This window comes from Styela clava, chromosome 2, assembly GCF_964204865.1.
Source record: "Styela clava chromosome 2, kaStyClav1.hap1.2, whole genome shotgun sequence".
In the NCBI taxonomy this organism is placed as follows: domain Eukaryota; kingdom Metazoa; phylum Chordata; class Ascidiacea; order Stolidobranchia; family Styelidae; genus Styela; species Styela clava.
In genome coordinates, this window is record NC_135251.1 from 17,695,944 (window position 1) to 17,717,172 (window position 21,229).

At 35.2% G+C, this 21,229-nt stretch overlaps 2 protein-coding genes across 4 annotated transcripts; both read left to right on the forward strand.

Moving 5' to 3' along the window:
- Positions 1-1,425: 1,425 nt before the first annotated feature.
- On the forward strand, positions 1,426-6,390 carry LOC120335562 (tubulinyl-Tyr carboxypeptidase 1-like). 2 transcript variants are annotated; one of them, XM_039403092.2, is made up of 9 exons: positions 1,426-1,819; positions 2,089-2,191; positions 2,489-2,606; positions 2,688-2,859; positions 3,415-3,460; positions 3,934-4,013; positions 4,563-4,693; positions 5,200-5,340; positions 5,746-6,390. In XM_039403092.2, exons 1-9 carry the CDS (start codon positions 1,529-1,531, stop codon positions 5,792-5,794), a joined length of 1,131 nt encoding a protein of 376 aa, XP_039259026.2. In that variant the 5' UTR covers positions 1,426-1,528; the 3' UTR covers positions 5,795-6,390. The 2 variants fall into 2 exon arrangements, with proteins under 2 accessions (XP_039259026.2, XP_039259027.2); XM_039403093.2 differs by having other exon boundaries at positions 5,749-6,390.
- Positions 6,391-6,743: 353 nt separating this feature from the next.
- LOC120335559 (alpha-tectorin-like) lies at positions 6,744-20,983 on the forward strand. 2 transcript variants are annotated; one of them, XM_078109940.1, is made up of 16 exons: positions 6,744-7,329; positions 7,409-7,458; positions 8,012-8,096; positions 10,978-11,238; positions 12,117-12,348; positions 12,548-12,687; positions 13,497-13,671; positions 13,883-14,061; positions 14,339-14,441; positions 14,868-15,060; positions 15,301-15,467; positions 15,948-16,119; positions 16,567-16,637; positions 18,723-18,927; positions 19,329-19,436; positions 20,033-20,983. In XM_078109940.1, the coding sequence occupies exons 6-16, from the start codon at positions 12,576-12,578 to the stop codon at positions 20,180-20,182; spliced, it is 1,635 nt and encodes a 544-aa protein (XP_077966066.1). In that variant the 5' UTR covers positions 6,744-7,329; positions 7,409-7,458; positions 8,012-8,096; positions 10,978-11,238; positions 12,117-12,348; positions 12,548-12,575; the 3' UTR covers positions 20,183-20,983. The 2 variants fall into 2 exon arrangements, with proteins under 2 accessions (XP_077966066.1, XP_039259022.2); XM_039403088.2 differs by lacking the exons at positions 6,744-7,329; positions 7,409-7,458; positions 8,012-8,096 and having other exon boundaries at positions 11,229-11,362.
- The last annotated feature ends 246 nt before the right edge of the window (positions 20,984-21,229 follow it).

Sequence of the window (21,229 nt, forward strand, 5' to 3'; positions counted from 1 at the left end):
CGGACACTAATTATAACTATTTCCCTCAAGTTTTAACTTTTTTTTTGAACAAAACAATACCCCAACGGTTATTATAGCTAAAACCGTTACCGACTAATTCACAATTTTGTCTGCGGAATTTGCGAACTCAGCACTTTACTCGACGATTTTGACAGTGTCGCGCCATAATTATTACCGCTAAATGCTTCAAAATACAACGCATGTAATAATTTTGCCCAGCCCTATTCCTGACGTTTCGCAAAACTAAACCATTTATCTCTTGACTATTCTTAATTTCATGAAAGTGCTATATCTTGCTATTATGATCGTTTCAATACGAAACAAAAATGAGACAACATGGGACAAATGAAAATAAAAAACGGACGAATAAAATAAGTCGTAAAAGTAAAAATGGAAAACAATTTTTAATACAAAACAAAAATGAAACGAATGAAAATAATAAAAAAGAAAAATGGATGATGAATTACGGTAGGTAGTAAAAGTAAAAAAAATGGAAGTGGACAACAATATGGAACAGTGTAGCTTGTGGCCGTGTTGATAATTCAGATATAATGTATTCACAGGCAGATAGACATGAAACGGATAAAAACGCCAAAAACCTCCAACCTCCTGCTGTGTGCACCTGTGCAGAGTTTCATGCTCACCTGTGCAACATTCTACTCTTAATATATTATCATCGCCGACCGTAAAACCTTGTCATTGTGATAGTATAGATACGCGTATCTGGCTGTTCATCAGCCTTGATATTCAACAACATCTATACGGTCGAAGAATGCCGAAATGTTAACACACAAATTTAATGTGCATTAATCGGATTCACAATAAATAAACAGCATATGACCGGGGCTATAATTAAGTTTTTGTAGGATTTGGTGACGAGGATCAGGTAGGAGTTTTCACTTTATATTTAACTACACCTGGCGCCACATAGTCTGGCGTTCAAATGTCGCAGCGAGTTACGCACGAGCTACGCAATGTGACGTCGGCCTTAAATGGAGCGAAATTGAATCACGTTGTTGACGTCACGTTCAGCGTAAGCACCGTAACGTCGATATTTTGACGAAATTTTTAAATCAAAATAATATATTTTACTTGAATCTCGTACGACATCTCGTGATCACTGTAATTTTCCTTGTACATTGTGTATGCCCTCTAGCGATTGACGGTCTTTTAGTGAAGTTAGCGTCGATAGAAGTCGCTATTTTAGCCGCTCAAAAGCGAGGTGTCAATTTTTGGCAAAAAGGTGATTTTTTGTGTCAAAAAATAAATCCTATTAGGCGACTGAATATGATAAGAGATTAAGATATATAAGGACTCTCTATAGAAACTGCCAGAAGCAGAATATGACGTAATTTAGTCGAGATATAAACGATTGAAAATTTCATCCGAAGTTATAAACCATCCGAAGTTACCTGCGTTTACGGTACCGTACAGCGTTACGTTATGCCTGTACAGAAAGAATCACACATAGACTTGTGTCATAGCTCAGTAGCGTTAGGTCCTTTTGCATAAATTTAAAAAAGTTTTCATGTCACGTTCAGGACAGCTTCCAATCATAGTAAAAAAACAGGAAAAATGGAAAACAAAACCACATAAACCTAAAGTTACATTTAATGTGGAGGCAATGACCGATGAACTAGAAGAATATGGTTCTGATGATGAAGACCAGCTGGACAATTTCCCCTTTTATGTGAATAAATCTGGACTGCCCATAGAGAAAAAAACATGGGATCGGATGTGGAGATTCGCTTGTAAATTATATCCGGATGCTCGATCTGAAATTGAAAGCATCAACAATTCTGATGACGTCAAAATTCATGTGAGTGCATAAATTAGGGAATTTGTTAATCTACAAAGTAATAATTATTCTCAATTTATATATTTATTCTTAACAATTTTGTCTGATCGACTCAATTTGAATTAAAACCTAAAAACTCTGAAGTGACTTTATTATTATTAATAAATGAATTGTTCATCTATAAGTAGTTTTGGTAGACAATAATTTTCCAACTACTGAAAAAATCAATATTTAAATATTCTTATATTGAATACATGTCATTGTTATCTTGTGTTTTTTTTCCACTCTAGGTTCAAGCACCCATTCTGCCAACTTTGCATCCTCAGACTTCGGTTTTTCATAGAATTCGACAACAACAGAATTACATTAATGCATTACAGTACAATCATACAGGTAAAAATCTATCATAATTTGTAGATGATGATCTATGATAATTTGCTGATAAATTGTTTTTATTGTATTTTCCACAATTTCACAAATCATTTGTGCCCTTCACAAAAGCCATTTCAAATAATAGAAAAAGTAGTATCAAGATTACTGTGGGAAAAGATTTTCATCAGTTTCATATTCTGAAAGTACATGTTTATTGCAATTTTGGGATACTTCAAAATTGCAGCCCCAGTGGCCCCCTATTTCACTTTTTGACTCTTTCTATGATGTAAGCAATAAATATATTGTTTATCTGTTCAGGAACACAATTTTTCGAAATTAGGAAAAATCGCCCTATAGCTGGATTGCTTGACACAGCCAGAGAAATGACAAGAGAGGCGCTGCCAATAAAATGCTTGGAAGCTGTGATACTTGCAATGTATATGCTTTATATTATTTATATCAAATTTTTGTTATATTAAGATAATTTGCAATTATTTAATCAGACAATTTCATTCAGATATTTGACAAACACTCTCACCAATGTTGAACGTTTTCCAATAGGATTTAAATCAATTTTTGATGGTAATCGATATTATCACATTGTACTTGGATTGTATTATAATGGAAAATTTGGTGCAATGGGAATCAGCAGACGCAAGGATTTGATGGACAAACCTTTGGTGTTTAGAGTAAGCTTTGTTTTCTAAAGCAGAATAGTATTTTATTATTTTTACTTATCTGTACGATCACAATCGCATCAGTTTACGATTGATTTTTCATGGTTAAAATGTTGACAAATTCATGTTTACTGTTTATTTTTTTGTGTGAAAAATCAAAATTAAAATGGTGGTATTGAATGATAATTTAAAATAAAATGAATTAAATCATACCATAACGCTCATTGTGAGAACATTGGTCAAAATTATCACAATGTTGTGTTAAAACTTGGAAGTTGGTTAGATCACAAGTTGTGATAACTATGTTCTTAAGAGTCTCATACTAAATATAAAATTGCTACTTTTGTACTGTTTGGTACATGTTAAAAATGTCATACTTCAATTTCCCCAATCTTACTTGTAAATCATTTCATCTGGGAGCCATAATTTTACATGTTGATATCATAGTTTTATATGCTCATATGTCACATCTCCCTATTGATAATTACATCTTTAAAAAAACTGTGAAAGGGTGTTATTATTTCTGATGTTCATGCAATACCTCACCCTACTACATTCATTTTTCAGAGCTTGAACGAACTTATTCAGAATTACAATGCTGCATATGCTAATTGTAAGTGCTATATATAATTTTAATGAATTATCCACCCACACTTTGATCGTAGAGTTGATTTGTAGATCACAGAGTTTCTTTTTGTTAATAATGTTTTTGTAAAGTATTTCATGAATTTTTTTTATCCTATATTCGTTCAATACTTATTAATGCATGACAGAAAAAATATAATGTGACGTTGTTGAGGCCTAATTTTAGTAGTTCAATTATTCATGTATTTTGCTATAATCTGACATGAGTTGTAAAATACAATATAACATTGTATTATGACATCGTCATGATTAGATCTTTCCTAAGATTTATGGCAAAACAACTGCTGTTTCAAAACGATGTTTGCAAATATTTGCTTCCAATTTTTAATTTAACCATTGTCCCAATTCATGCATTTTGAGTATATTTTTCTCAACACTGCATATGACGATGGCTAAATATAAGTGCAACTCACTATATAATATCCAATTTATCATTCGTAGATGGACATAATCTGAAAAAGGTTCGTCTTGGTGGAGCTATATCACATGATTCATGCAGTCAAGAAAGGATTATATGGACGGTGAAGTCTTTTTCGTTCCTAATTGCCAGGGAGAACATGATGTGTTATGTGTATAATCTTAACCAATTATTCCACATGGTATTTGTATATTTATCTAGGGTGTGCGAAAATAAGAGGTAGCCTTATCCTATGATGAACCACGGCCTCTTATCCCGTTATCAGTCCGCATCAGGGATAGGAATAGTTGAGCTACTATTGGCTTCAAAATTCAGATGCATAGACATGATGGAGGGTACAGCAACCGATCAGCAGTGATGATGAGTCCAATCGTCACGCTCATACTATATAGAAGTACGTTCATAATCTGAGGTGCGATGAAAAGAGTGCTCCTAGCACTAAGTGCCAAGCAATGAGTCAATTAAATTGTATATTTTGGAACCTGGACATTGTAACAAATTGTTAGGTTAAATTTTGTATACTGTACGATATCAAACAAAAAAGGCATTTAGTAAATTAAATATATGCATCTTCATCACTTTATTATCATAATAGTTTATCTGTATATATTATTTAGTCTCAGTGGTAATTTATTTCATATTTTTTATACAGGTATTTAACATGAGTATGCAAAAGATATGTTCTTCGGAAGGCCAAAAGAAATTAGATCGCTTTACAAAAGATTTACGATCGCAACTTTCTTACCCCATATTAGCAGCTACTTCAATATATGAAAGATCAAAGTAGGTTTTAACAATTCATATTAACTGTGAATAAAATAATGTAATAATTTAAAATGGGGTGCTGGTTTTACTGAACATGAACATACACCAAATAAGACAGAAGCCATACATTTCTTACTTCTACAAAAATGAAAATAATTTATCCAACACTTGAACTTGTGTTTGTGTATGATTGTATCCAAAAAATCACTAATCTAGAGGACTTTGCACAAAAGTCATGTCTTCTCAAGAACATGCTTCACAGCACTAATGTGATAGCTGAAGTTAGCACCTGAGAGTGTCCAATAAATTTAGTTCTTCCTATTTGACACGCAATGTGGTTATATCCTTTACTTGTGGTTGTTCTGGTATATGAAGTCAGTATCTGATATTGAATGCCAAGGAAGCTCAAATCAGAAAATATTAAACTTCTCAAGCTTATTCTACTTATACATTTTAATGACTACGCTTATATTTTTTTGAAAATAGTGCATAGCTTCTAAGACTTTATGTACTTGCATTTATAGGCAACTGCCTCTTCCACCACGCAGAGAGAAAACGATCGCTGCTAGCTCCTTGAAAAATTTAACTTTAAAACCCAAAGAATCAGAAATTAAAAATGACAAAAAAGGAGTAAAATCAACTTCTGGTGACTCTCATACAAGAAGGTACAATATGATGAATGTTTATACTATAGCATTAAATAAACCAAAGTTCTCTGTGTGAATTAGTTGTTTCAAAATCTCATTGAAGGATTGGTGAAGGAGAGTAGGTGTCAGAATTATGTATATATAATTGTGTCCTCATGTCATGAAAAAATCATTAAAAAAAAACATAGCTGAAAAAGTTAAGTACGGATGCGAAAAAAATGGTTTGTTTTTCTGTCTGTTTTGTTTCTAAAACTAACCATACGTTTTATGGACTTTTTATTGCATTTCACCGCAGATCTTGTGGTGAAATACAAAAGAACTCATTCTTTTGTCCTTCATTCTGAAAAAAAGGGTAATGCTGTGTTTACTTCTACTATTATTTTTGTTATGTCATTCATGTTATGATTCCAACCATATTTTCAGCAGAAGAAAATCACAGCCCACATCACGAAAATATCAAGTTCGAGTATGAAGATTCTATAACAACATTGTTTACTTATTCTAAAATGTTGATGGTATATTTGCAAGTGCTGGCTAAAAATGGATAACTGTCCAGACCGAATGGTTTGCGTTGCAGAATTATTTTTAATACTTTTAATTGAATCATAATACAAACAAAGTCAACTTTTTATAAAACTTTATGAAATATCATTCACTTTTTCATCTCATTTTTTTTTGCATCCATTGCATTACAGATGAAAAAATATGATGGACATATTGACATATTATTCAATTAAATCACCTTCATATAGTAACTACACTACTTGCAGTCTGTTGGCAAAAAACTTACATACTATACTGTTTTATTAGTTGTGCACGCTGGCTGAAAATTAATATCATCGTAATTGATTTTACCTTAGAATTTATATCCTGAGCTATTTTTCCTATATTTTATAGACTGTGAAAATACCATTTTTGTTCTTCCACCCGCTTCCTGCTATAGATGCCAAATCAATATGGGTAGTTATGTACCGGTATTGTTGCTTGTCTTTATTCTGCACTTGATTATGCTTTTTATATTATGGACAAAAATTACTACTTGATGAAATAAAATATATGCAATTGGAATTGTCTTGATGTAATTGTTGTCAACCTTATCTTACATGCCACACCAGCGATATTGTTAAAGTCGGATCAGGATTCCGGAGAGAACGGGGGGGAAAAATAACAACGAATTTTAAATAACAAACTGTTTTTTTTTTTGTTTTATTGTGAAGGTAATCATGCCAATTTGAAATTGAGTTTTGCTATTCTGTGTATGTCAACAGGACGGACGACATTATAGTAGGGGAGGTTTCATTCCGAATTTAACATCACCGTGACGACTCATTCTCATTTTGCTTCTTCGCTTACCTTTTTTTTTATACTACGGATCAGAAACTACAAATCTGGAATCCAGCCCAAATGTCTTCATACCCAGACTATGCCGACGGGAGTTTTACGGATCAATTCTCTTTGCCATAGAGATCACCATTTTATATACCACATAAAGAGGTAGTCTTCCATTCATCACATCCGCTATATGTGGGATGGTATAATCTAAGTTGAGTTTTATGCAATCAACTGGGCAAATTTTTATACTCGTGATGTTTAGAGACCGAAATTAATGTCCAGAGTATAGAAATTTGATTTGTTGGGTCCGAATTTACTTACAAACAACTACTTTTTCTTTTTGCCAGCTAGTCCAAATTTCATGGTAGTTGAAAATGAGGAGTCCGATGACGTTTCTTCGCGGCTTCTTTTATTTGCATAGTCTGGTTTGTCGAGATTTGATTCAGTTATGTCCCAGGTATTTGGTTGTGATTTATTATATTCAAAATTGCTTGTGCAGAGGATGTTTCATCAGGTGTGGTGCTGAAGACGGAAGAAGTTGATATGTCCGGAGCCTGGATGTTGTGCACCATCACTCTCACATACGGGTTACTTTTTAATGGAGGATGAAAAGGAGTATTGCCTATTGTCGACGTTTGTTTCAATCTCGACGAATGCTTGTTGGTTTGGGCAGCGGTAGGTTCGGCGGTATTGATAGAAGGCTTAAAACGCTTCCCGCATCTTCGCACTCTGACCAGTTGCTTATTTTTTTTAGATCACCGGAGTTTGAGGAGGATGAGAACTCGTGTATACTTCCGAGACGAGGTCAGATTCTGGTATCGTATTGCTTTGCTTGTTGTTTGTTGTGGTGTTGTGCGAGAAGTTTTCTGGAGTTGTTACAGGTTGTAAGTCGTTTGGGTTGACTGTGCTTTGTAATTCTGGAATTTCCGTATTAGGTTGTGCGTCATTTTGTAATTCCGTTGAGTTGTTTAAAGTAGCTGCAGGTTATGAAGGTGACCGTACATTTGAACCCATGTACATTTGAACACATGCGTATATCCACGGGTTCAATCTATATGCGGGTGCTAAAACCCATGGGTTAGGGTTAGTATGGGTTTAACTATCCGTGAAACAAAAAAAATTCCATAGGTGCAATAGCATACAGGTGCAATTGTCATGGGTTCAAATGTACGTGGGTTCAAATGTAATGGAACCGGTTATGAAGCATTGTGGATGTTATTGCTTTGTAATTCCGATTGAGGTAGGTTGGTTGTCTGCATTCGCCTTCGGCTTGGTATGGTCCAAGTATATCCAGAAGGTGTTGGAAAATACTTTAGATGGGCAATCCTTTAGAATATGCCCCATTTCTTTGCAATAGCGACAAACGGGATCGCTCTCACATTCGATGAAATTGTGACCAGGCTTCAAGCACCTTCCGCAGGTTGGCACATACAACTCTCGGGGTAAGTACGTCTTACAACTCTTTCCATCAATCATCAAGTAATCCGGTAACCGGTCCTTTTTGAAATTTTCTATAAAAAAGAAGTATAGCCATTATAGATAGTCGTACCTCTGTACCAGTTTCTGATGGCGTTGCCCACTTTCCCGCACTGCAGCAGGGTTGCCAGACCCCAGCGATCAAAAAAGCCAAATCAAGACATAAAAAAAGCCAGAAAAAGCCAACAATTTTACTAAGTACAAAAGCCCCATAATTTGTCAGATTTTAAGCCCTTGGCAACGTACTGATAATGATGTAGAGCCATCAGTTCATTCAGTGAGGCACACAAATAGAAAGTAAAGTTTCTATATGACTGTAGAAAGTAAAATATCAAGCGGACAGCATTATTTTACCATTCAATATATACAATAGGCCTACAGGGTGCCGCTTCAGTCTGTCAGTATTTAATATACCTACATGTTTCTACTAAAACTTGTGATATACCTTAAAAAATTCTCCCTATATCGTACTTTACTATTGAATATTTTTTTACTTTTAAAATTTATAAACCCTCAATTTTATTAAAAAATTATCTAACCCCCTGCCGCTCACAGGTTGACCACTGATATCTAATTCAGTAATTTTAGCGTAGTTAATCACATCGTTACTGCAATTGCAGAATTAAACTGAAGCTCACATAAACCATATCAGGCATAATGAAAATTAAGTTATACAACCATTTTTTGGAAAAAGAACGTAAAACTGACAAATAACACGCAAAAAATATAAAAACGAGGCAATGTTAACACCCTGCTCGAACATCTGTCTGAGCAGCTGCAGAAACTGCAATTATTTCTTATTGGGTATGGTTAAGTAACAAACAAGGAAATCGATGCTCCAGGGATTCTAATGTTAAGTAGCTAATACTGTGATAAGTAGGCTACAGGTAATAGGCTATAGTTCAGTTTTTACACACTAAATATTGTATTTCATATGATTTTAATAATAGACACTAGAATAGACTTGAAAAAAGCCAAAAAAAAAAACGCCAAAAAGTCAAACGGAAATTCTGACGCCAAACGCGTTTGAAAAAAGCCAAAAATGGCAAATTTGGCGTTAAAAAGCCAATATGGCAACCCTGCACTGCAGTAATTGTAGCCACAGCCTTTTTGTAGGACGTTTCTCCCGGTATCCCTCGAACGGATATTCGGATTGGTGCTTCGGTTGGCAGTGATACCGTAATATTACCGTCTGAAACTCTTGTTTGACCCTTCGTGTCGTGCAAGAATTGCTAGCGGCAGCTGGAGTTGGGTTTTTCGGTGGCGGCAAAAGTGCATATCCACTGACCTATTTTTCTCTCGAAGAGTCCCGTGATGTTGTCGACGTAATTGCGGGACGCTGAGTCGGTCTTCGAGATGCCAAACAGTCGAGGGAAGTCCAGGCAGGGTTGCCATATTGGCTTTTTTAACGCCAAATTTGCCATTTTTGGCTTTTTTCGAACGCGTTTGGCGTCAGAATTTCCGTTTGGCTTTTTGCCGTATTTTTGACTTTTTTCAGGTCTATTCTAGTGTCTATTATTAAAATCATGTGAAATACAATATTTAGTGTGTAACAACTGAACAATAGCCTATAACCTGTACTTAGCTACTTAACATCAGGCTTTCCTGGAGCATCGATTCCCGTGTTTGTTACATTAACTTTTAACCATACCCAATAAGAAATAATTGCAGTTTCTGCTATAGTTTTGCGTGTTATTTGTCAGTTTTTGGCTCTGTTTCCAAAAAGTAATTGTATAACTCAATTTTCATTATGCCTGATATGATTTATGTGAGCTCTAGTTTAATTCTGTAATTGCAGTAATCAAAATTTAGTCTCACGAACGATGTGATTAACTACGCTAAAATTACTGAATTGGATATCAGTGGTCCACCTGTGAGCGGCACGGGGTTAGATAATTTTTTAATAAAATTGATGATTTATAAATTTAAAAAGTGAAATTATTTCTATAGTAAGATACAATATAGGGAGAATTTTTTAAGGTAGAAGTTTAAGTAGAAACATGTAGGTATATTACATGCTGAAGCGGCACCCTGTCTTGTATATATTGAATGGTAAAATAATTCTGTCCACTTGATATTTATTTCACCTTCTACAGTTCTATAGGAACTTTACTTTCTATTTGTGTGCCTCACTGAATGACATGATGGCTTTACGTCTTCATCATCATCAGTACGTTGCCAAGGGCTTAAAATCTGACTAATCATGGAGATTTTTAACTTGGTAAAATTGTTGGCTTTTTCTGGCTTTTTTTAGTCTTGATTTGGCTTTTTTTGATCACTGGGATCTGGCAAACCTGAGTCCAGGTCTTCGGTGGTAGTCATGAACAGTTCCAGTTAACAACACAACTCACGTGTGAATGAAAATGGTTAGATATCAGATGGTTTTATTTTAAATTGGAGTTGGAGCTCACAATTAGATTTATGCGATGTGCTATTATTCACTTGAGCTGTCGGTAAGACATTTATAAATTGCAATGCTAATTGGCAACATTTGATCTTTTATGGAAATATATACAGTTCACTGGTTACGGTGATGTTTGGCCACGCTGTTAACACACGATTCATGTTCTTCATGACATACTCCTCTGCTTTTACCGCCGATTGAGAGAGAGGTTAATAATGAAACTCCATTAGTTTTGATACAAATTCGTCGTTTCTATGTGGCATTGATTTCAGAATGTAATGATTCATTCATTTGACATGCTTTGTCCGTGCGCTGTTTACAAAGATTGACATGATTACTATCATTATTGTAAACAAATGCTATGTGTTTCCTCACATTTACGCTATATATTTATAACATATCCGTAGCACCATCTAAGATTTCCCACAATCCAATTATTACAGGTCGCGGAAAAGGTATAGCTGGATTTAAAACGTCATCACAAAACGGTATGACGATTTTGACTCAAATCGTCTCTGTGTTGCTGGCCATGTATAAAGCTCGTATTATACACGTATATGACGTTCAGAAGTGATCAATCAAACGTGATCAGGGGATGTATAGAAAGGGAATTCGATGCAAGTGATGATGCATTCCAATCGTTTTTCTCCAACGTAAACCGGAATTTGTTTTGTCATATGTTATCGTTAATTTAGTGTACGAAGGTAAATAAAATCGGACTGTTTTACTAGGCAGCGTGAAGAATAACTCTTTCGGACATGACGAACTTTACCATATACTGTTGTTTGTGTTTTATGGCTTTGGCAGTGATTACAGAACTTGCTACAAGTAAGACGAAGAGTTCATGTGATTTTTTTAGGTCTAGCCCTCAATTTTTCTTTTCAAAATGCGACGGTAACGTTAAATTAAATTACACCACATTTGGATTCTGAATATATATAGTATAGAACATTTATGTTTACAAATAAACAGCATTTCTCAACATGGAAGTTTATCTTGAAGCACATTTTAGATTATTTAATAGACGGGAGGCAAAAATGTTATCATTTTTTCTCTTGAGTTCAGTGTTATTTATGAAATGACCTGTGACTTCGAAAGTTGATTTTAAAATGATAACTGAAGCCCCTTTTTCAGTTTGAGGGAGCCAGAAAAGTTCAGGTGTGTTTAATGTTCAGCAACTTTGCAGGGTCTTGTCTAAATAGCCAATAAGGAAGCCGCAGATAATTAATTACTGGTCTTGAAAGGACCGGCGGTAAAAGTTGATTGATCACAATCGGCGACTTTTCTCAATCACGCAGTCATTTTGTAAATACTTCTCTCGGACGAATTACAAAAAAGCACACAAACAAACAACTTCTATCATTACATTACCGGATATACCACCCGAAACAATTAGGACTCAGTATAACAAAATTATTAAAGGCTTACAATGCCAATATCCCTAATTTATGAACTTTTTCAAACTATATGGTTGTGAAAAACGGAGAACTTATATTATATTTATATCAAAAGTAGTCTACTGAATGTTGTGGTACGACGTGTATTTCGCAAAATATATTTTACCGCCCTCCTTTTTGCGCAGGTTGCCACAATGATTATCACCAAAAACAACGATCTACCAATCCTGATGGAACAAAAAAGAAAAGAGAAATCGCTGGTAATACAAGCCTTACAGTGCAGGACTTTTTCCCTGTTTGTTTGGAAACCGAGCTAACCGAAGACGAATCTTATTCAGGAAAGTCATTTGTCGGCGCTATCAATTTTGTCATATTTCATAGTTCTTGGTATGAATCGGTCAACAACACAATTTGCGAGTAAGTTTTTATTCACATTCTTCAATATTCAAGCATATATGAATTGATGATATCCAGAATGGTAAAGGAATAACGACAAAGTTGTTACAATCGGTTTTATTTTTAGGATACAAATTACTCGCTGATAAAAACTAAAATTGAATATTTGACGTGGAACGGGGTCTTAAAAATTAAAATGTCAATTTGGTAATTTCTACAGAGGGGAGAACGACACTGTAGAATGTTGGATGACAAATCTGGCAACGTTTATTGACGGAAATTCTCCTGCCTTCCGCGCAGCTCAAGATTGCGTCATCGATTACTACGAAGTCTATTACGGGGTATCTCTTAATATCACAGGTTTGTTAATCATTCTGTTTCGAGTACAGTATCCGGCGGAAGATTAAATAAACTTATGCTAGAGATGTTCCAATATGAGAACGAGAATATCGGTCGGAGACCATAGACTTATCGTTTGGAGGTTAGGGGATCCCCCAAAACAGCGCTCTTACTCCATAGTGACACCGTGTGTCCCATCACTAATTGAATAATAACTCGCTAATTATACGACATAATTCATCGAAAACCAATAGGCTTCTGTTCCGAACTATGATGAATGTACATGCAAATCTTGGAGCAGATTCAACCTCGCTTTCGTGAGATATCGCGTGTATCTAACAGACAAACAAACAAACAAACAGACAAATACCTATAAACATACTTACCGATCTTAAGATCGATAAGTAAATACCTATCAACATATTTACCGATCTTAAGATCGATAAGTAATGATACAAAAATATAATTGGTTTAAGGTTTGCCTAGGCAGTACTCTATATGCAAGGCTGTCTCCAATTTACTGGTGACACTACATATCATATTCTAGCTACGTCCATTTGTATTTATATCTTTGAAAATCTCGTGGCTGTGGTCGAACGATGAAACATTTATACAGTCGAAACCCCGTACCGTATAGTCGAAACTCCTTTTCACGCTTATTGCGCAAAATTATGCACCTCAGTTTTATTTCAAGGTCGTATGACTTCCCCACCACGTGCGATATTTAATCGTTTGCTTCGCGGTCTATAGCATTACTGCATATTCACACGATAATTGTATCGGATTAATCAATTTTACACAAGTTCGTGTTTCTTTCCTAATTGTTCAAGAATATCCAAGTGGCACTCCATACAATGAATCTGACAGCTGCGCTGATGTGGATGTAAACGAGTTTGAAACGGAGTTTATAAGTGATCTCAATATAACTGCTTTGGAATATGAAGACCTAACGGTTACCGATATCGACGATCTCCTACAATTTATCCAGTATGACATGATCTGCCCGTGAGTTACCTTATGTAATAATTTGCGTCGGTTTTGTCGGTAATCGTTACATTTACTGCACTGAATATTAACTAAAAATGGAATATTTGTCAGTCAACATCATTCACACATTTTGTCGTTCTTTCGCTTATCTTTCCTCAATTTTTCCTATCCTCTTTCTCTCTCTCTTGCTCTTCTTATATCACAAAGTTAAATTTTCCGGTAAGCGTAGAGATTGCACTTGTGACGACCTGGATAACAACGACGAATATTTTGAAACTCTGGATTTTGAAGACGGTACTTCATGCGGTGATTGTTGGTCATCAAGGTTCGCTACCGGCATTCGACATGACTCTATTTTCCAGAAACCTGCATCTAAACTTGCAGCAAAGAAATTGGGACTGAAGCCATGTAAGTAGGCCTACCGATTTTTTCATTGTTTTATTCAATTTTTGTTATCATTATCCTTATTATAAAAACAAAGAACCTACAAACGGCTCAAATAACTTTCATGTTTTAACTAGTTTGATGATAGCCTGAAAAAGAGTCGGTCAAGTAAAACTTAACAGAAATATATTTGCGTGAGCAGAAAGACAGGACACGACAGGAACATTATTTATTCATACGCAGAGCGTAAAAGGATTATCTTATACTAAACGAATTAAATTTTGTGTTGTTTTTCACACAGCAAACATATGTCCTCCGAAAGATATTGACTTTTCCTCGGAAAACATTGTTACAAATATACTTGGAATAAACGTCACATGCGGAATACAGAATACTACAATAAGGTACATACGTTATTTCAATACATTATTATATATATTAATCGTGCTGCTTTGGATACAAAGCCACAAATACCTTGATCTCGTTAAAGTAAGACGAAATAAATAAACACTGCACGCTAATCACACACTGTTATCAAATCTTCTGGTCATAGTGTTCATCATCGTTAATATAAAGGGATCCATGAAAGCAGGAATTCGCCAGAATTAACATAAAATTTCATTTTTGGATGTCCTTTCGAATATTGCTTCGGCGTTTTTTCTGTTAGCTTATTCTATTAAAAAAGCGAGGTTTCCCAAAAATGTGAAGTTGTACATCGGGAAACCAAATATTTCAATATTGGCCATATACAGTATATATGTGATTATCCCCCACAATAAGGGATTTGATCGTGTGGGTAATTTCATGAACATATTATATTCACTTTTTAGCTTAGAATCTTGCGGTTTAGCTGATCTTGGATATGTAGTGGCTCAAGAAATTTTTATTAACGACCCCACGAAGGACACAGATCCAGAAATTGTGCCACCGGAGTGTTTTCCAAAACTTAAAAATAGAAATGGGAAGAATGACAAAATTGCCGTTTTCACTTTTCCAAAGCATAGATGCTGGGCACACGAAGACGTGAGTATAATACAATTATCCATTTTTGTCATTTCATAATGCGCTTTACAAAGTGAGAAAGAATAGAACTTAATTAAGATTGCTAGAAGATATTGACCTCCAGTTAATCACTATATCGTTCGGTAATTTACTCCCGAACTAGCGATAAACAACATAATATGGTTATAATTGTTATCAGAGCGATACAATTGCTTTCCTAATTCTCATCTCTAATCAATTCTAATCTCACATTTTCTCAAGTACAATGAAACGCACGTGACATACACATATGCTATAAGAAATATGGAAGCGGAAGATTTATATTCAGTATCAATGATAGACCGGCACGTTGAACTTGATATCAATATTTCTTGTTCACATCCAAATGGAATTATTTCACTTCCATTCGCTGTGGAAACATTGACAAGGTATATTTCGATCCAAATGAGTTCAAATGTAGACCTTCTTATCAACACATTTCATCATTTAGTGTACTGATCTTATCCATATAAATCATTCATACTGTTCATTTTGGACCGTAAATTTTCAGTAAAATCATGGATTCTAATCAATGAATTTTATTAATGTATCAAAGTTTTCCATTATACTCAGGGACAAATTGTAGAATAAGCCTCAAACTTGGCGTGAAAAGGTATTATATATATATACAAAGCTATTGCTCGCCTCTCGCATTGCCTGAAATCTCGTTTGTTCTGAAGAATACGGGAATTTGTGCTAGTGGGATGGTGCTCGAAATACGATGTTTGCTCATTGGTCAACCATCTTGTATATATATCCAGACGTTAATTACTGTTTTGTTTGGAATTGGATGCAAACTGAGTAGAAGATAACTTTTTATTAGAATATTAGTTGTTTGAAGCTAGGTCAATTTTTTTGTATAATTTCAGAACAGCATCATTTCAATTATCTGAGCACTCGCAACCAGTCCAAGTAAAAATGGAAGCGTACAAGGATTCTCATTTTCATATACCTTACAGTGCCGAAAATGCAACCGTTGAGATACCCGATAATATTTGGATTAGGTTTTCCCACGACGGCGACGATTCTATTTTTATTGAGGTAACACTCAATATGATGAACTAAACATTTAACTTTTAAATATAGTAATACCATTTTGTGCTACACACTGGCTGCCTATTCGTTTATATATATATATATATATATATATTGATTTGTCGTGGGGAGAAGCACATGCTATTCATCTGTTCGTGAAGCGACAAGAAAATGTCTGTAGTACTTTTCATATATAAAAAATATATTGGTTGTTTTGGAGCAGAGAAACGTAAGAATGATTAAACATATTAAATCAAATATTTTGAACTCTCCGGTGGAAGTTAATAAGCAGACACAGGAAGTTTATATCTTTATATAATTGGAAATAAAGATTGACATAATCTGGCAAACACAATGTCTGTACAACCAAACAAAAAAAACTTAAGCGATCTTGAGACCTTTCCATCAAAAATCAATAATCAATATTACCATCATTTTATTTTATATATTCAGGTTTTTGACTGTTGGATAACTCCGACAGCAAATATTGGGGACGAATACGCGTATTTTGTCGTATACGGAGGGTGAGAGAATTTAAAATTAACTATCATATTGTCTAGAGCAGGGATACTCAACTATTTTCACCAAAGGTCCGTTTAACTTCAAAATTACTGGGGTCCGGACATTTCAGAAAATTTATTTCATAAAAAAAAAAATAAACTCAAATGCATTATTAATTAAATACAAGAGCAATGAATGGCTTACAAATATGGATACAAATGTCGCAAATCGGTACCAGTACGGCAACTGTATGGATGTTTCGTTTTCCTTAATTATTTCCGTAACAATGACCAATCAGCAAAAAGTCAACGATGACGTAATAATTAAAATTTTTGAGGCCGCTCAGACACTTCGTTCGCTCAGACTAGTGGTTCTCAACCTGTGGTACGCGGGAGATCTTCAAGTTGTACGCGAGCAACTTTGAATTATTGCAACAATTAACCTTTCAGTTGGCTAAAATATGCCGGCAAAGCTGTATCTTCCTCACTGTATGTATTCGTTGAACAACGTTTATGAATGTTTCCCCGAGCATCAGTTTCCTTGTTTATTTCCGTAACCATAACCAATCAGCAGTAAGTCAAAATGACGTCACACGTAAAAATTGTAATTCCTGCACCCGGCCCCTCAAACAGATATTCAAGCATGGTTGCAAACATTTCATCGTTTTTGTAGTTTTGAGTGATATTTGTCAGTTTTCAGTAGTGTTTCAAGAAAATATTTCTGAATTAAATAACTTAATTGTCATTATGTCTTCCGCGGAGCTACTTTAGTTGCAGTAAATAAAAACGAATCTCGCAAATGCTGCGATGAACAAGGCTAAACTTAGCTATATCAGTACCTGCAAACGACACATGGTTGGTTAATTTCAATAAAAATGATGGTTTCAAACACGTAAACCAGTTTAGAAGCGCCAAGCCGCCAACACATCAAAACACTCCCAGAATAAGCATAAATTTTACAATAGTATAGTATAGGGCTGATGTTTTAGTAGCCAATAGTCGGGGAAACGTCCATAGCGCTGGTGCGCCACCAGTCCTTGTCTTTAGAGATCGCCCTCGCCCGCTTACCCATTATTAAATGTAGCGATATAGGCATGTTTTTGTCTGTTTCGAGTGTTACGCCACAAAGAATGTAGTGCCACATTATAAAATACAAAAACTCCCACGGCACGTTCCTTGTGTTTTTTTTACCCACGCCGAAAAGGGGCTTCGTCGGTGGTTCGCTGCCATAGTAAAAAACAGTGAAGTGGTACGCGGTCAGTAGAAGGTTGAAAACCACTGGCTCAGACAGATAGATATTCAAGCATGGCTGTAAACAAGCCTCGTTTTTGCGGATTCGCGTGATATTTGTCAGTTTTTGGTTGTGTTTCTGAAAATTAGTTGTAAATGAGGTATTGTAATTGTCATTATGTCTTCCGATAAGCTTTAGTTTAGTTACAAGAATCAAAAATGAGTCCCGGGAAAGCTGCGATAGACTATGCTTAATTGAGCGTGTAAGAGGCACGTCGTTGTATATTTCAATAAAAATAATGGTTTTGAGCATGTAAATCAGTTTGTAAGTGTCATCAACTCTCGGAAACACTCGCAAAATACGCATCCAAAATTTTGCAATAGTAAAGTATAGGGAGAATTTTTATGGGGTCAAAGGTCGGGAAAACATCCCATAGATTTTTACATTCTGTGTATGTTAATAATATCAAAATCATCTGAATCTATAAAACGATGCTTGTGCTGCCAAAATAAACAAGCAGGCGCGGTCCAAATTGAAGGGTCGAAAGGTCCGGATTCGGACCGCGGTCCAACAGTTGAGTAGCCCTGGTCTAGAGGCACAAGCCTGTTTCCCTAACACGGAGTTCTCAGCCCAGTATTCTTCACTTTCCTTTCAAATATTTGTAACTTTATTAAAAAAAAGTATTGAGTATTCACCCCCATATACGGTTGATGCCGTGTCCCGCGGGGACTCGGTGCAGCCTCTTGTTTTGAGGCTTCATAATCAATTTATTCAATATTTACTTTGGCAACATACAAGTTTACTCACATCACGCTTATCGCAACCTAAATTTGGTCATGTTCCTGAAACTTGCACGTTACGACGAATTATTCAAACAGGTGCCCAGAAAAAGAGAACAACGGTACCGGGACGAGGGACGCCGCGCTACAGCTGCGTACTTGTGTCAATACAACTGCGAGCTTCGGCTTCGCTTCTTTTAAATGGAGTGGGTTAAATCCAGATATTTATACGGATGATAATTCACTTCATCTTCATTGTGAAATTATTCTTCACCGGTGGGATAATTTACCTTGTTATAATAAGGTTAGTATTATAACAGAATAATGCATTTTCATCATAACCTGACGGTAGGCTATAAAATACCGAAAATATTAAATAATTCCCAGTATACTACAACAAAAAAATTGGAAGCGAATGTGTTTTAACAGTCAGCTATGAGCTTGATTAGTGTTGACCAGTTTTGCCAGAGACCGTTAAATTCAGTGATATTTATAGCCACGTGAGCTGTGCTTCTATGGAAACTAAGTAAAGTAAAATTATCTCTTCCAATCATATATAAAGGCATGTTTAGATACATATAATTTGCTATTTTCAAACGAAGTTCAATTAAAACGAATTTCTAAAAATAGTAATATACGTATTTAACTTCGCTCAACTGTTTTTATTTATACAAATATTCTATATAGTATTTGAGTTATTTTTAGTCTTGTTCTCCACCACCTACTTCTCGAAAACGAAGACGAGAGGTTGAGAGATCAGCCGTTGATTTGCAAATGGGTCCGATTATATCGACTCTCAATAACTGCCCCAATGTAAGTATACAAGAATAGAACAAATGATAAATATAATTTAATACTTCAGAGTGGGTCTCTGAGTTTATCATATCGTCCACAATAACCTGTGAATCATTTGTATAAACTCGTGTGCACGTGGGATGTATACCATTAAAATATTACCTTTCAGTTACTTTATCTCATCTCGCATGATTAATACCTAAATGACCAGTAAACATAGCTAACGGAAATAAATTTCCGTCACAACATAAAGAATGGGAAGTTATCTTTAACAGGGCACAATAACAATTAGTGATGATTCGAATAAAATCATTGAGTGGTTTAAACGTTAATCATACCAGTGGCAGAGCAGTGTGTGGGTTGGAGTATATTCGCACTTTTGTTGGAGAGAAATCAGTTTCTTTTTTTGAGCTTCAGTTCTGGAATTAAGATCGAAATTTCGAACGAGTGGAAGTCGCAAGTCCGAGTTTTATTTTTAAAATCATATTCAAAGTGAAAATTTCCAACTTTCATGACTCTGCTTCTAAACCGACACATCTTGTCATCCTATATCTACTAAAACCACTTCTATACATATGGCCTGTATTCTGCACATGTCATAATACACTTTTTAGAACGAATGCAACTGTACCCAAAGATGTTTCGGCTGTGATGATTACGGCAACTCAAACTGCGGTTGTTTAAATAATTACTTCTTAATGGATGACGGAAGAACGTGCGCGCAACTGGATGATAGTTGGTCACACGAAAGAGCTCACGGATAGCATTTATCATTTCTCCAAATAATGCAATTCTCACCAGAACTGTGCACCAATCAAATACAGAACGGTTATGATGAGGGAACAATCGAACATGTCAATGACAGATTTCTAACGGAGAAAGTCACCCTGCACTCTGTGACGAAGAGACTGGCATTACGACTATTTCCCTTATTTTTTGTATCATAAACCTCGCGTTATTCTGATAATCACCAGAACATATTTTCTTCAGTGCCGCTTCCCCCATGGACATTATCCAGTATAAGACCAAGTCATTCCTTTCAAATTATCAACCGTCTTCTGGCAAGATACAAATCATACCTTCGCCGCCTCACCTATTTTTCTACTAGTATTGAAATTTGATTAAAATAAAATATTTATAAACTATAAACTAAATGATTAAATGCACTTATATGAGATGAGTCATTCCTGATGAGCAGGAAACCGATAAAACGACTTTGCCGTAAGATCAACCACGCCTCATTACTAGTTCAAATCGGGTTTGGGAATAGTCAACCAGTTATTTGTTTCAGTTCCATGGACTTGGAGCTTGGTTAAATACTCAGTGATATTTGCAATTAAGCAACAGTGTTTTGTCTCACATTCGTCACCTGCAAATATGATTACTTTTATGTTTATTACTTTCTAATTATGGTTTGCAATTTCAGGGTAAACAGCACGTGACCACCTTTCGTATGTCTCCAAAATTTGATTTATTTTATCTGAAAATATATAGAAACAGCAAAAAGCAAGACTTTCTCAATGAAGTATGTTTAATTAAAACTAATAAAATAAAAATGAAAGCAAGGTGTTTGTTTACATGTATATTCGAGTTGTGGTAATTTGAACCAATGAAAGTCTGTACAAAACTGAAAATTACTGAAGATACATATTACCTTTACAGCGACCTGTAGGCAGATTGATTAAATTTGACGAAAACGCAAATGGTTTTAAAATTGTTTTTTAGAATCTTGAATAATTTTTACATTCATCTGTAAATTGACCAATGTGCATTTTTACCCATGTAAGAGCAATTAATGTTGTACTGAAGTA

What these genes read in the sequence shown, in the direction of transcription:
- LOC120335562 (XM_039403092.2), top strand. Translation starts at nt 1,529, where the DNA reads ATGTCACGTTCAGGACAGCTTCCAATCATAGTAAAAAAACAGGAAAAA. An exon ending in CTGATGACGTCAAAATTCAT is followed by an intron (nt 1,820 to 2,088) that starts GTGAGTGCATAA and finishes TTTCCACTCTAG; the next exon opens with GTTCAAGCACCCATTCTGCC. An exon ending in ACAAACCTTTGGTGTTTAGA is followed by an intron (nt 2,860 to 3,414) that starts GTAAGCTTTGTT and finishes TTCATTTTTCAG; the next exon opens with AGCTTGAACGAACTTATTCA.
- LOC120335559 (XM_039403088.2), top strand. Translation starts at nt 11,293, where the DNA reads ATGACGAACTTTACCATATACTGTTGTTTGTGTTTTATGGCTTTGGCA. An exon ending in GCTGTGGAAACATTGACAAG is followed by an intron (nt 15,468 to 15,947) that starts GTATATTTCGAT and finishes GTATAATTTCAG; the next exon opens with AACAGCATCATTTCAATTAT. An exon ending in ATTTACCTTGTTATAATAAG is followed by an intron (nt 18,928 to 19,328) that starts GTTAGTATTATA and finishes AGTTATTTTTAG; the next exon opens with TCTTGTTCTCCACCACCTAC.